The following is a 16,009-nucleotide window of genomic DNA, read 5'->3' as shown; positions in this document are numbered from 1 at the left end:
ATCACCTATATAAATAGTCTATTGGCCAAAGCACTCACTGAGGAAGTGGGAGACCTCAGTATTAATTTCTTACTCCAGCAGATGAGGTTGAAAGGGATGGTGTGCTGAAAATGTTCCACTACTGAGCAAATAATTTGCAATGTTGGGTCAAAGGCATAGAGAACAAAACCAAGTGAAGCATGTCCCTGCAGCCTGGGGTGAGCCTCTCAATTAAGGGTGCTGTACATCTTGGAACCTGTCAGCTTGTTAATTCTCTGATCCGTGTCACTTTCTAGACATCACACCAGAAGACCTATCTCTAGCAGCCTGCTTTTTAGTGTATTAGAGGACACTTAACAGAGCTAATGGAGGCAAATATGAATCCTCATTTTATTCCTGTTGACAAGAGGGTGAACAGCTTTCTCTGTCAGCAGAGAGCTATCAGGAAAGAGCATCATGCAAAATGAATGACTGCTGTTCACAAAAATGCTGAAACACAACTAATTGATTTTGATGTAGCAGGCAGCTACATTTCATTTGTGTCCTTTACATTCAGGACCATTAATAAAGCATTTTTGTTAAGAGAGGCACATATAGACAAATTGAATTAAGTGCTGATCTACTTTCCATTAGATTTTTCAGACAAGTGTAGTAAAGAAAATCACTTTACAACAGAAGGCTACTTACTGACAGAAAAGCTCTTTTTTCTAGTGTAAACAGTATCATTGGTATAGCCTATTTAAAATAAGCTTCTGCAGTTTTGCATGAATTTCTGTTTTCCAAAAGAAAAGGGGAGTGGGGGAAAAAAGATTGGTATTATGGTAAGGTGTTATGTCAGGACTAAGACACAGGGTTTTATTACCTACTATTTTCCAACCTTCTTCGTCTTTTTTTTCTGTAAGATTGACAATCTTTCTCTACCTTATCTACTCTTGTGCAATTGAATTAAAAAATGTTTGGGATAGTGAAGAACATGTGCCAGAGGAGAGATAAACTACTTAAAACATCTTCTGCTGCACTCTAAGGGCTGCCACTTCAAACCTAGGCAATGTACCAGCTGTAGATATTTCCTCAGCTCAGATCAAGCGTGATAGTCACTGTGAGTGGAAGACACCTCAGCCTTTCCCACAAAACCCAGTAACTGTTCCCAGCCCCACTGGAGTGGGGCTGCAATAAACATCCGAACACGACCCTGAGCAATTTGCCACTTTCTGCTTCCTCGAGAAGAAGCATTTCTACTATTTCCTTGTTTTCTACCTCCCCAGTTCTTTCTTATGAGCTTAAAGTGATTGGGACCCACAAAACACAAAACTAAAGCCAGCTCTGTTATCAGAATTGGATCTAGGTATATTTTCAATATACCTGTGACTCTTCAAAGTGCTGATTATTCCTTTCTCACATGACTTAAGTGTCAGACTCTCCTACTTCTGCCCTGGAACAGAGATGTGCAGGGTGTATAATATGAACTGATGCTTTTTGCTAAAACTAGACTATATTCAGTGTACCATTATTGATGCCGCATAGCCTTTGGGCCCAAGTGCCAAACTGTGTTTTTGGCTTAATTTCAAGGACAAAGGACAAATTTAAGCTTGGTGTTGAACACTGAAGTGAGCAATCCTCTCTCTGCTTTCTCCTGTGACACCTTTTGTGTGGCCCAGGAGACCCACAGATCTGGAACACAAATAAACATTGTGTTATGAAAAAGGCAGCTTTTTTCATTGCATATTGTGCAATGAAGAAGGCAGCTTCCTCTACTTTACCTCTCCACAGTAGAAAGAAGGCATGCAAATACGAATTCCCTCAGTGTTGTGGGTAGCCATTTCCTCATGCACTGTTCCCCCTCCAAATTAGAGCTTTTTCTCTGAAGCATCTAGTTGCTTTCTGCTCACCAACAAGGTCGTAATGAGCAACCATAAAAACAAACTCACAGACAGCGTCTGGTCTTCCTTTTGCACAGCTTGTAGATATTCCCTCCTTCTAGAGAGCAGTCATAGTTTAGGGTCAGAACCCTCTACTGAAATGGATTTCATTACCAACAGTTCCTGCAAAATCCTTACAATTCTCAGATGCTATTCTAGCCAATACCAACCCTCACAGACCAACAGCTTTCTTCTCAGAAAAACAGATGTAATCACAAATGTTCTTCACACAGCTCATACTAAAAATATACAGTCAAAAAACCCCTTATCCACATCTTCTATGGGTTTGAACAGTAGTCAAGAGTTAAGCAGAGAGGATTGCATTCCTTCTGTTCTCCTACATTTACGCACAGCGTTTGCTTAAATTCCTCCGGCATGTTTACTAAAAAGGAGCCAACGTTTGAGGAAGCTCCTAAAGTCACTGCCCACTGTGAGTATCTTCCTGACTCACAAGTAAATTCCACTCAAGTTTTCTAGGATTACTCACAAAGGATGATACAGGCCAATGTGCGCAAAGCTGCATGTAGACTTTCATCTCAGACCTGCTTGTCAGAAACCACCCGTGCTCTCGCAGCAACATGACTCTTGTGAACAGAGATGGCACAGAACAACAACAAGGGCCTGATTCTTATTTCAGACAATGATTTAAAGCTGTGATCCTGTCAAATCTCCTATTTATAAGGCCCCTTCCATCTGCCTCAAGCCCTGAAGAGGCTAATTCTGCATTTCTCTCTCACGCAAAACTCCCACAGAGGTGGCTGAGGGACAGCAGCACTGAGTTCCTATCCCAGCTAAGTTACACTGTTCGATATTTCAATACCCAGCCAACAACAGCACCGCTCAGAAAACTGAAAATGAAACATCAACATCTCACTTAAGAATGACAGAAATGTTTCTTCATGGTGAAATGAGCAAATGAAGAGTTAAAGATCAAGTACTTGTTAAAATCGATATGGCTTAGTAGCAATATTTCATTCTTCCACAACAGTAGAGAGTGATGTTTCAACCAGTTTATAATATCTGATCAAAGAAACAACTCAGCACATTTTACACATATCTTCTCCCTTTTTCTTAAGCAAAAGCTGCATAGACTATTTTTCTCCTGTAGACACTATTAGCCAGCTTACAGTTGAAGCACAACCACAGTGTGAGTAGCAGAGCTGAAAACTTTTTATGGAAAGTCAACACCACACAATATGTTACAAATTCCAGTCTTCAGCTATTACAAGTAATAAGAGACCACTGTATTTGAAAAAGTAAATCAGTCCCATTTTACTTGAAGCATATTCAGTAGTTACATTAAAAACAATTTTTATAGAAATCGTCTGTATTGACTAATTTAGAGGGAAATGCACTTAAAAGGGGTGTAAACTGCACATCTTTATTAATGAATATTACTTTTCATTTAGCTCAGAAGAAATAAGACCCTCTTGAGACATGGAATCAGGTGAGTAACTGTGACGAGAAAAATTAAAAGCATAGAAATACCCTGGTTTTAACTATGTTGCTGATTATAGATATTCAGTATCTGCATCAATCCCTTTAAAACATTTGGAAGTGAAAAAAAAAATAGAAGCATTATTTCTTTAATGTTTATAATGACCACAATATTTTTACTGCAAAGAACTTACTTTTAAGGCACATCAGTCATTTCATATATATTTTATGCCCACTAAAATCTGTCAGAATTTCATTTCTATAGACTACTTGAATTCTACCAGGAAAACAGAGGGGGAAGGACTGTGTTTGCAGGCCACAGAGCTCATTTCAAAAGCAGTGCAACCGTGAAACAAACCACTGTGAGTCTGCAGACTGGGAAACCCCTCTAAGGGAACACTAAGTGAGAGAAGCAGATCTTGATTTGGCAGGAATGGGCACCTCTAATGAAGCTGTCCAGGAGCTCAGAGGTAGTAGCCAGGTACCATATGTTGCTTTGGTTGCTCTGGTGGTTATATAGTTTATTCAGAGTAAACAAACCTGAACTTTTTAGCTACATTGTTACCTACAAATAATAAGTGCTAGTTTCAGCTCTTTTTGACTTAACTTTAATAAGAACTCTCCGTTTTGCAAAAGAGAAATGGCTTGTAATTTTGTCCTCTCAATTGCTATTTTTATTTCTCCTTTATCTGTCTCAGGTATGCATTTGTACCAAACGGTTTGTTATTTAAACAAAGCTCAAATCTTTTCATTTTCTGAGCCTTATTTCAAGAAAGCATCCAATAAGTTACAGATTTAGGACTTTGAAAATATCTCAGTTGTTTACTTAGCAAAATCCAGCAAACTTCTAATGCATTTGATGCAATCATCTAATCCCTACCTCAGCAGAACTCCCACTTGAATTTGAGTTAAACTGTCTATTGAAGGAACAACCAGAACCTCAGCCACTGACAATCTCCTATGCCAGTGTTAAGTGAACCAAATGCTTATTATGAAAAACTAAGGAAACCAAGTGACTGCTCTATCTTTTTTCCTTATGCTACAGAGAATTCACAAGAAGAGGCTACAGACACCTTTCAGACAGAATAGAGGGAGTAAGGAGGGGGATATCTGATGATTCCTCCATATATTCTATTCAGCTGTTTTAAGAAGTCTGTTATATGGCATGAGATTTCACTCTTTTTTTTCTCCAAGAACTGTTTGCTGTGGAAAGGTGCATTTGAGGCAGATGCCAAATCCTGCTGCCTATGGAAGGAGTGATAAACACAGAAAGGAGGAGTATTTGCTCCACGTACAGAATACACACCTTGCACAGCTGAAGAAGGGATGTAAATGTTCAGCTCACTCTTACATTTGGTATGCATTCAGTGATGAATGTAGACACCAGTGCCTGTCTCTCATTTTCTTCATTGCAGTTTATGACATTTTATAAACCCATGGGATATACAGTTTGCTTTAATAACTTTTCAAACTATTGTCCCCTCTTCTGCCTCTCCTCCCAAGAAAATCCTCTAAAATCATAAACTAGAAATGCAAACAGAAGAAGGGAAAGCAAGCAACATTAACATCAAAGGTTTGGAACGGCTGCACCTCCTTTTGAGATTTGTTCACATACACTGCTGACAATCTGCAATGTACGCTTCTCATTAAAAAATAAATAGAAAGGATTTAGTTGCTCTAAGACTCCAAATATGAAGGATTTAAAGACCTTAGTAGTGGGGTGATTGCTCTTCCTCTGAAAACCTGCATATCAGAATGCCTTCAACTGCCTGCCTGAGAATAAGGAGCACGCATCCAGCCCTGAGATTAGCCTTTGAAGGGAGACTAAAAAAAAGGGGAGGAAAAGTTCCCCTGGGCACACAGAAGTGGAAACTTGATTTTTTTTTTTTTATTTTATCTCAAAAAATGTTAGGCAAGCTCACCAGAATAATTTTTTTTTTCACTATCTGCTCCAGGACAGCAAGGTCCTTAGGTCACTGATCTGAGAAGGATGGAGCAGGAATTTACTGCCTGGTGATCCAGCAGAAGGAAATGAGGTCATGGGGTATATGTGTCCTTTTTCATATTTAATGATAAAATGAAAGACTCCTGGATTTGTCTCACTGACTAATCAAAAACTATGGGAAGATAGGAAAAATATTTCCCATCCAGATCTATAGGCAAAGACCCCTCCAAAGGAAAAGAAAACCCCTTGCTTTGACTTCATCCCTTGAGCAAAATCATGATTCAGAAGGTTTTAACAGTACAAAGGTTTATTTAGAAAAGAGTTTGGATTGTTCTTTAGGGTTTTTTGGCAAACATTTAAATCCTTTCATAACTCAAAACACTGTCAGTGCCTGGTACTTTGCACTCTCCTTGCCCACACAAGCAGTAAAAGCCAATTTCTTACTGGGACAAACCCACCATAGGCCCCAGCTGCCCTATTTATACATACTCAAATCTCCACCACCACTGCCACTTAACCCTCTCCTTCTGATGTCTCCTTTTGTTTCCCCACAAAATTCCAGAGCCCATGAAAGCTCACTGCCTCCCAAACTCAGTGTCTCAGCCTACTCTGCTCTGTGGGCTCCCCATGCCCTCTGTCAGGGTTCAAACACAGTCACTCCCTCCCCCTTCACCCCTTCACACTCCAGCACTGCTCCCCAGCTCCATGTCACCATTCTGTACCGTGGTGAGTGCCCTCAGCCTCCCCTGCCACCATCCTGTCGCCCAGAGCATCCCCCTGCTCCTGCGAGGGGGCGAGCCCTCTTCCCGCTCCCTAAACCCAAGCCCCACGTTCTCTCCCCTCCCTTCTTTTCCAGCATTGAGCCTTCTCTGTTAACTCTACTCCTGCTCGAGGCAAATCCATCCCTCCAGCTCAATGCCGGAAGTTCTTCTTCTTCTTCTTAAAAAGAATGTGTTTAAAGGACCTGCGGAAGTCCTGGTTGAAGATGGTGTAGATGACTGGGTTGAGGGAGCTATTGCAATACCCAATCCAGAAGAAGAACTTGAAGAGAGTCTCGGGGACCTCGCATGCCTCCCGGCAAATACCATAGAGGCTGTAGCTGAAGAAAAAAGGGAACCAGCAAACTACAAAGACCCCCATGACCACAGCCAGCACAAAAGTGAAGCGTTTCTCCCGGGCCTGGGCAACTTTCTTACGGCAGATGCTGCTACGCTTCCGGCGGCGGCGGTAGGAGAAGAACTGCATGGAGCGATTGCTCGCACGGGACAGGCGGCCACTGGAGTGCTTGGAGGAGTACGAGTAGGAGAAGGACTGGCTCTTGCTCTTGCGGCGACGCTCCTCCCGGCTCCGCCTCCGCCTGCTCTCTGAGGTGCTGCTCTCCTCCAGCTCAATGTCCTCCAGCTCAGAGGCTTTGCGCCAGTGGTGCGCCGAATAATGTCCGTTCTCTCCCAGCTGCATCCTCAGGGACGTGCAGCCGCCGGCAGCGCGGCTCAAGCCGTTCTCAGTCTGGGAGGACCCCTCTGGCATCGTTCGCTTCTCAGAGAGGGTCCTGGTCCTTAGCTTGGCCACGCGGTAGATGCGGATATAGACCAACACCATGATGAGGCAGGGGGCAAAGAAAGAGCCGATGCAAGAAGAAAGGATGTACCATGTCTCGTCATTGAGCTTGCACTGGGGAAAGACATCTCCTTCAGGGTCCCGGTACACGGAGATCAATGGCGGGAAGGAGATGATGGCTGAAATGAGCCACACGGTGAGGATGATGGCCTTGATCCGCCGCGGTGTCCGTTTGAGGTTGTACTCCACCGCCTGTGTGACCGACCAGTACCTGTCGAGGCTGATGGCGCACAGGTGGACGATGGACGAGGTACAGAACAGCACGTCCAGCGCCAGGTAAATGTTACACCAAGCCTTGCCGAAGTACCAGTAATTCATAAGCTCGTTAGCTAAGGAGAAAGGCATGACCAGGGTAGCCACCAGGATGTCCGCGCTGGCCAGGGACACCAGGAAGAGGTTCTGGGGGGCTCTCAGCGCCCGGCTGGTGAGCACAGCTATCACCACCAGCACGTTGCCCACGATGGTGAAGACGATGAGGAAGCCCACCACCGCCGCCAGGCCGGCCACGGCCGCCGGCGAGTAGGGGGAGGGCGGCTGCAGGAGGGCCGAGGAGGACGGCGAGGCGGGGGACAGCGCCAGGGACTCGTTGGGGGAGCCCAGGCTCGTGTTCACCAACAGCAGCAGATCCATGGTGGGTGTGCGGGGCGCCGGCGTCCTAGAAAGCCCGGCGGAGCCCCCGCCCCGCCCCGCCGCCCCGCCGCCGCCGCCCCGCCGCCCTCATCGCGCCCCGCCGCCGGTCCCGCGGCCGCTCCGCCGCCGAGCCGCCCGCGTCCCCCCGCCGCCGCCGCGGCTCCTCAGGGCACGGCCGGGCGGCGCACCCCCGGCGCGGCAGGGAGCGCGGCGGCGCCGCCTCCGCCCGGCCCCCGGCGAGGGGGCAGCGGGGCACGGCTGGCCCCCGCCGCCCGCCCGGTCATGCCCGGCTTCGGGCAGCCCGCGGCTCCGGAGAAGACTCCGCGCTGCCGGCGGGAGTCCCCGGCGGGAGCTGGATCCTCGCAGGGCGCGGGGTCCGAGGCGGCGGCAGCGTCGGCATCAACTCCCATGGAGCGGCTCCCATGGAGCGGCTCCCGGCGGCTCCGTCCCACTCTGGCTCCGCGCTTCCAATCGCGGCGTGCCCCGCGCCGCGCGCATGCTCAGTGGCCGCAGGTGCGGCCGGCGCGCCCGCCCCGGCGGAACCCCCGGCGGGCGCAGGAGCGCCCCGAGCGCCGCCGCCCGCGCCCGTCCCGCTCCCCGAGCGCCCCGAGCCCCGCGGGCGGCCCGACAGGAGACTCCCCGCCGCCGCCCCCGGGAGGAGCGGCCGGCGCGGGGCTGCGGCGCTCGCCGCCGCTCGGCGGCCGGACAGGTGTTTCTGCCGGGAGCGGTGCGGCTCGGCGGGGGCGCCGCAGCCGCCGCGGGGGTGGCAGGGGCTGGTGCGATGGGGCGGCAGGGGCCGGTGCGAGGAGCGGCGGCAGGGGCCGGTGCGAGGAGCGGCGGCGCCGGTTGCGCTCCCGGAGCGCGGAGCTCGGGTGGTCGCTGCCTGCAGCGCCCGCCTCGCGCGCTGGGGGGCGCCCTTGGCCGGGCGGGACCGTCCGGCGGTGGGACGGGAGCGCTGCTCCTCGTCCGGGGCTGCTCCTTCATCATCGTCGCCCCGGCTCTGACACCGACCTGCGGCTGCCCTGTGCTTTCCTGCCGGTCTGGGCAGCTGGCCCGTGCCCCGCCGGCACCCAGAAACGCGGAGTCCCCAAGCGAGTTGCAGCTTGGTGCGCGTTCACTTCTGGCGCTCCGGTCATATTCTTTATAGTGCAAACCTGTGCTTAGTGAATGCGCCTACACCCAAGGCAGCGTCTCTTTTAACCGTAAAACTTTTTCAATAATAAAATACGTGTAACGATCCACAAGTTGTAACGGAATATCCCGGGCTTTAGGGAGGCAGAAAGAAATATATTCTGTTTCCAGTTACCTTTGTGCTACAACCAGCGTTGGCGCCGCTCTTCTCTTTGTATAACTCCATGAATTGGACTATGAAGGCTTGGAAGTGAATATGCTTCGTTTTGATAGGAAGGAAAATTCCTTTGCATATAATATTCCTATTATCCTATTCTGTAAGCAATTTACTCTGAAGGTTTTCTTTTGTTTGGTTGTTAGGTTTGTTTTTTTTTTTCACCTGAAGTGTAATTTGTGAACATGTTGTGACTGCGTGTAAAAGAGAAAGGACATGGTGTTGAAACTAAGCTCTGTCAGGTAACGAATTCTAATTAAAGACTGAAATGTGGAAGCAGTAATCACATTAACAAAGTGTAGCATATGGAACAAAATGAAATTGAAGTCAGATGTCCTCTCAAGTCCTCTTTAACAAACAGCAACCTGAAAGAAGCTTATAAAAAAGCTTGCAAAGCCCCAAGAAGAATAAGTGAATGGAAGCTGAGGTTTTTAAAGTTCAAACAGGAAGCAAATATTATGTTTTTGACATGAAACCTGAATAATCTCTGAAGCAGCTTTCTAATATTTGTGGTCAGCTCCTTATATTTGGAAGTTTCATAATGGTATCTAGAATCTGAGAGGGCAAAGTGCAGGAATTTGAAGTCTAAGCTTTGTTCTGACTGGAGTTAGGGTAAAAGAATGTCTGATCTAACTGGTTCAATATGGGTTTAAAGTTTAGTAAATGCCAGCTACAAAATCACATGAATATTTGGGATTCAGGATCTTTCAAAAAGATATAAAAACATAAAACACAAGATATACAGAGAGAGACATAAAACCTCAAGATATTCAGTTAAATTACTAAGGTAATTGCAAAGTCATGAGCAAGGGTATCTTGAAGTTATGTGAACTGGAGCTCAAACTTTTAGCTAATAATTTGGGGCTCCAGATGAGAAGAATTGAAGCTTTTCAAAACTTTGCTCATAGCAAAAGAAGTGATACAAGCAAATGTCTGAGCAATAATTTGATATTTCTAATGAGAAAATGCCAACTGGGACCTAGAAAAAAACTGGGAGTAAAATATGCATGTGTTGTTGTGGTTTGTTTAGCACTTAAATTGTACTGTGCTGCTGAAACAATCAGTGTGTAACTCCACCGAAGCCAGGGAAGTAACATTTGGGTTTTATGTGTAACTGATATCCAGTTTGCCTAAAGAGCCATATGCCACTCCAGCTCATGTATATAGATGTGAATGGAGCGTGGGCATAGACACAAGAAATCTACTCATGAAAATCTGCTTAGTCTGCTGAGAGGCAAAGGTAGGAGCAAGGTGAACAACAGTGAATAAATCAAGTGTAGTTGTGCTTTTGACTTGAAAGTGGAGTTTTTTTTCGTAGAAACTTGGCAAATTATATAGACACCTTATTTTCTTTTTGCCTTCCAGCCCATTGTACTTTTACATTCATTCTCACATCTGGCCTCCCTATAGTTATCAGCTCATAACCATTGGCCTTTATTTGAGCTTATGCCTGGTAGCTGTTAACAGGCTCTCATTAAAAAAAGTGCAGTTTAGAGGCTGGATGAGGCACTTCTAGACATTAAACTGGACTAGGCTGAAATTGATACAAGCCCACTGTTCCTGAAGCAATCCAGTAGATATTGTGGCATACCCTGCATCTGTGCACCGTCACTGCTGCTGTGCTTCTCTCATCCAGCATCTGACTACAAACCTCCTGCCACAGCAGGCTGGGAAGATTCCACAGGAGCAGAACTACTTCTTTTTGGGTTTTGTCTCCAATTTTTACCAGTTTTTGCTTGGATCCTTAAGTTGGACAGACCTTTAATTAAGTTTGAGCTACCAGATCTCATTGCCAGGAGAGAGCCATGATCTGCACCTGAGTTTAAGGGATGGCAAATCCCAAAGCTGTCACTGGGAAACTGACCAGTGCTGCCCTCAACTCAGGGCCAAATTCAGGGACAATTACCAAAGGTGACATCAACCTAGCCACTAAAGTTGGTGGGAAGACTCCTGCTGACACCCAAACCCAGACTTCTAGTTTGCTTAAGAATATTTGATAATTTAATGATGCTGTCACAATGGCACACTGTGCTTGCACACACATAGATTTAGGACACAAAGGTGTCACAGCTGACTTGCAGTTCCAAACATGTTTTGCCTCCTCTGTTTATGATCTGTGGGCCTGAAAGCTTGTTAATTTTTCCTCCTTAGTGTATCAGATAGGTTAATGGAAAGTACACTCCCAAAACCCTCTCATTGTATTTTATATCTTAAGACATTACAATTTTAACCATGCTATGAAATGTTCTTCTGTGCATTTTTTATAAAATAATTTCTCCATCCACAGAACAGTGTCATCATGTATAGAGGAAATATCTCAGCTTTCTTACTAAAGGGGGGGATGTTTGGTTTTCCTTATTTCCCCCTCATGACTTTGAAAATGTGTCTCAGATAAACAAAGAGGTTTATAGAACATCCTGATTTACTAAACATCTGGAAGTGTTCTCTAATCTCTCAAACTGAGCTTTACATCTATAGACTAAATTTTACAGTCTTATCAACTACACAAGAAACTGACTGCTGTCAAAACATTGTCCATGTATATATACTTTCTGAGACAAAATTTGTGTTATAAATCTGCTCAAGATGCCACCAACAAATAGAATGAGTTGGCTGAAATCTCTGTGAGTAGTTGAAGAGATAACCTGGAGTACAAACAATGTGATAGAAAAATGGGTAAAGAGTTGCAGAATGAGTAGACTGTCCTGGATTTTGAAAGAAAGGAACTAAATATAAAGAAAACAGAAGTTACTTTGGAGAGGAGCTGAGGGCATTCAAAACTTGAATATTTTCATCAAGGGAAAGATTGTAAAATTCTGTAGTGGTAAATGAATATTAAACTGTAAATTCCTCAAAGAAGTCAGGGTAAAATTCTAATTCACTTAAAAAGTGTTTCTAAACACTTGAAGTAGCTATTGTGCTTGAGCTAAAATACAATGAAGAAGGTTATTGGCTCAGCTCCCTCATGCAATTTTTCTTCTCTCATATGTTTGTAACTCTTTTTCATTCTCCCAGTAAACATTGTCACTGTGCTGGTAAGACCATAAAGCAGAAGTCAAATTGTGTGGGTCAGACATATCCTGTCTGGCTGGTTTCTGGTTTTTTGCTCTCACAGCAGGATCCCACCAACCATGACTGTGCTGCACAGTGCCATGGGTTCAGCCCCTTGGAGCCAAACCTGGGGCTGCTGCAGAGGTTTTGGTTTGATTCTCCCTGTTATTGGAGAATCATGAAAAATAGATCCGTGTCCCCTCTTTTCCTTAATTCAGTTTGCACTGTTTCCATTCTCTGTACTCATTTTAAAGGCTTCTTCATTTCTAATTTATGAAGTCAATACTTTAAATAGCCTCCACAGACACCTGTTCTGATAGCTGTGCCATTTGCACAGGATGAGTGCATTGTTCTTCTAGGACTCTGCGCTGTATTTGAGGACTCTTACACTTTTTTTCAGTGGGTTTTTTAATTATGAAATTCTTCCGCACAGTAATATGTATGGGAAACAGTTTGTTGGTTTTAACTTATATAAAGAATGCATTTGTTTTGTGTTTTGGATGGGGTTATGCAAGTTTGTAAAAGCTCCAGCTTCTAAGTAGAGAGAATTCTTTGTAGATAATTTATCATCTGTGGCATTGCCTATCTCTAATTTATTAATTTTCTGGCCTGTTTGGCATAAGTGTAAGACAGCCCTTTCACAACGAGATAGATTTTGGCTGCAAAACCTTCCATCTCCTCTGTCTGCATTTATACTGAAATAACCATTTCCACAGGAACGATCCAGTAACAGAAACAACTCCAATGGAGGAGTGAGGGTGGTGAGGGAGGGTGGGGAAGAAGAAGGTTCAGTCTTGTCACCAAAGTTCATCCCCTCCCAGCTGCATCTACCTCATGGCACACTTCTGCTTAGTACTTTGACAGAATCACCACCCAAGACATTTCAGAGCGGAGTACTACCTGCCATGATACTCCATCATTAAATCTAGTCCCATGCATACAGGAGAAGAGGCATCTTCCATCTTGTGCTTTATTCTGTGTTGCCTGGCAGAAGGGAGGTCTTGTCTGCACAGGATCAATTAGAGAAAATGCTTGCCATGTTTCCTGTGTCTGGTTTGAGTGGCAACTTCAGAACAGCAGAGTTGACTGCACTGGAGGCTTTCCATGGAAACAAGAGCAGATTGTGGTATTTCTGCTTCCCATTGAACCATAGGGATATCTCCAAATATCATGCCGTCCATTTAATTTCCTCATATCTGTGCTGCACTGATTTGAATTGCATGTGTTAATTTAACTTCCTTCATTTTTCAGCAACTACTTTAATCTCATGAAGATTTGGCTACCACAAAATAAGCATCAAGTTCTATCTTCTTTCATTGGAAAAATAAGGTGGGGGTTTTTTGCAGTGTTTGGGAGGTGTTCTGTCTGCCTCTAAAATAAGGTGAGATTTATTTTTTTCCAGACATTGCTCCTCATTGCACTTTACCTGTATTTTTAAAAAAATTGATAAAATGTTCTCATGTTTTCCTTCAGTGTTGCTGTTTCTGCTTTCAGTGTCTATCAACAGAGCCTCTTTTATCTTTTTTTATACAATCTTGTACTGCTTTATCTTTCCTCATATATTTCCTTTTTTCTTTGTTTACTTTACTGGTCTTAATGTATTTTTAGGTTTAACCTATCCTGCCTTTTTTTTCTGTAACAGCCTCTCATGTGGTATTTCTCTTCCACTCTTCTTTCCCAGTTTCAATAAAGAACAATCTCTGCTGTATTAATATAAAATTTACAATTGGGTTCCCATTCTTGTTGCATGTCAGATACAGTTTCTGCCATATCAGAAAGCTTAATTGAACGTTACAGTTGAAAGTCTTTCCTTATGTATTCATCCTTCATTTTAAAGCTGTTAATCTTTTCTGATTTTTCATTTTCATGTTGGTGGTGTATAATTGATGTTTGTATGCACTCAGTGTCTGCAAATTTCATCACATACAGAAAAGAGGTACATGATTTCTAGTAATGCTATCAGAGGAGATCCAGCGCTTCTTCACTTATTTAATTTTGAGGGAAAAGTCCTTCCAAAAAAGGACTTTTCAATCAAAAGGACTTTTCAGTACTGTCAAGTGAGCCTTGACTATATTTGTTCACTGTATCTTAATCTGTCAAATCAACATATCATTGATGTCACCTTGCTAGAAAGGACTAGTAAAAGCCTTATCAACAATATTACTCTTTTCCTTCACATATTAATTTGTTCCAGCTTGATATTAAATGGTAGTAATTTTCACACATACACTTAAAATATTGCCAAGAGTGCTGATACTTTCTCTGTGTTGTAATTGCTCTTCTTTTATGACTTGAGACTATTTCCAGCCTCTATAACAATTGTGTAGCCCAGAAAGAAGACTAAAATTTGGAATGAGTTGGGAGCACTGACTTCTAGAATGCATTACCTCCCTGCTTTTGCATTATCTCTAGGTACACTTTGTGCAATGCACTGGAGAACACAAATCAAAGAGATGCCTTTGACATTTTACTGTCTGCTTTGGATTCGAATTCCACTGTTTAATTACAATTATGCATCTCCTTCTGTGTTTTGATGAATGGGCTCTTATATTTAGAAATGGAAAATCAGTAAATATCAATAGATAGCTAAGATTCAGCAAAGTTTTTAAGTGAAAATGACTCATTAGAAGCATCTTACAAAGCAGAAAAGGAGTCATAAAATTAATTCTTAATTCCTGTAACTCATTCTTACTTATATTTGCCAGTAAGAAAGCTGAAGGAAGGGAGAAATGGAGAGAGGAATGGAGAGAGACAGGAGAGGAAGGAAGTATGAAACCACTCTTTTCATACCTTCTTCATTTCACAAAACATCTGGGGAGTATGGACTCATGTGCTGTGTGTTTTCTGATTTCATATTTTTTTCAACGTCTTCAGTGTGTGGTAGTTCATGCTCTGTGTTTTCTAGGTTAATGGAAATCATCAAGGGTATTATGTAAAAAATTGCAGTGCACCTTAAGGAACAAATTATCTACTGAATGTGGCGAGCACAGGCTTTTCCAAATAAGAACAGTTTAATTCAAAAAAGATACAGAGCAGGACTGGCAGCAATACTGTAGTCTGCTATTTTTCTGTCACATAAAACAAATGTTGATTTCAAGTTCTCAGAAAGTTCAGGAGATCTAAAAGGTATAACTTCTTGAAATCATTGTTTAGCAGTAGGAAGACCATAATCAATCAGAAACTTCTGGTAGCTGCTGCCAATCCTCATTCATTTAAGTTTGTTCAGCTATAGGAAATGGAAATCAGTTTGGCACAATATTAAAAGTGCCTTATTTGTGTTCTACTTCTGATAGATGTACAAGATTCAGTAACTCTGCCATCAAAGTCTGTGAGCATGCTTGACTGTGCAGGTAGTATCCTGTGAGCAAATAACAATGCTTCATAGGAATATTATTTTATTCTTTTTTCCTCTCTTCATCTTTAATTATTATGATCCCAGTCAGATGTTCTGATTCATGTTGTTTATATTTAGCAATTCCAGCAGGTGCAAATCTTGGCTGAAATCCACCACAATTACTCTCAGCTTATAAGTAAAGAGTTTACAAGTAAGGCCTTTCTGAAGCACCTGTGCAAACATATTTAATCATTTATAAAGCATTTGTTACTAATCATTACACATTTAACTATTTGCCTATATTATCACTCTTTATCACTTATGTCATTGAAAATTAGCAATTCTCTTCTGGTACTTGGAGCTCTTCTTTTGGCACCTCTGACTGAGCAGAAGCAATTTGGATTCTCTTTCATCTCTGAAAATTTGAATGAGATGTGCAACGTGATTTTACTGGTGTTAATTTTCACGATTTCTTTAGAATGTGTTAAAAAGAATGGGTGGAGGGTTCAGAGCTCCCCCTATCAGTGAAGATCCCATTATCTGGCATCAAAGAAACTGCTAATTAGTGATAGGTTGGAACAGGGGATATTTCCTCCTTGTTAGATGAGTAACTTGTGCTTACAAGTGATCTCAGCATTAGCTTAATGAGTAAAAAATGCTAAGAAAAATATTAGAAATATCTAGGAAAGGACTTAACTTCTTAAAGAGTAAAGAGGGTATTTTCTCATGTGCAGTCATGCCAAATTATTCTG

General features: G+C 43.4%; 1 protein-coding gene across 1 annotated transcript; it reads right to left on the bottom strand.

The window, feature by feature from the left end:
* Positions 1-5,569: 5,569 nt before the first annotated feature.
* ADRA2C (adrenoceptor alpha 2C) lies at positions 5,570-7,541 on the bottom strand. The gene has a single exon (XM_059471432.1). It carries the CDS (start codon positions 7,525-7,527, stop codon positions 6,193-6,195), a length of 1,335 nt encoding a protein of 444 aa, XP_059327415.1. The 5' UTR covers positions 7,528-7,541; the 3' UTR covers positions 5,570-6,192.
* Between the last annotated feature and the right edge of the window lie 8,468 nt (positions 7,542-16,009).

The sequence above is a fragment of the Ammospiza nelsoni genome, chromosome 4, assembly GCF_027579445.1.
Source record: "Ammospiza nelsoni isolate bAmmNel1 chromosome 4, bAmmNel1.pri, whole genome shotgun sequence".
NCBI lineage: Eukaryota > Metazoa > Chordata > Aves > Passeriformes > Passerellidae > Ammospiza > Ammospiza nelsoni.
This window is presented reverse-complemented; position numbering and strand designations above follow the sequence as displayed.

Coding starts and splice junctions, on each gene's coding strand:
- ADRA2C (XM_059471432.1), bottom strand. CDS start 7,527: ATGGATCTGCTGCTGTTGGTGAACACGAGCCTGGGCTCCCCCAACGAG.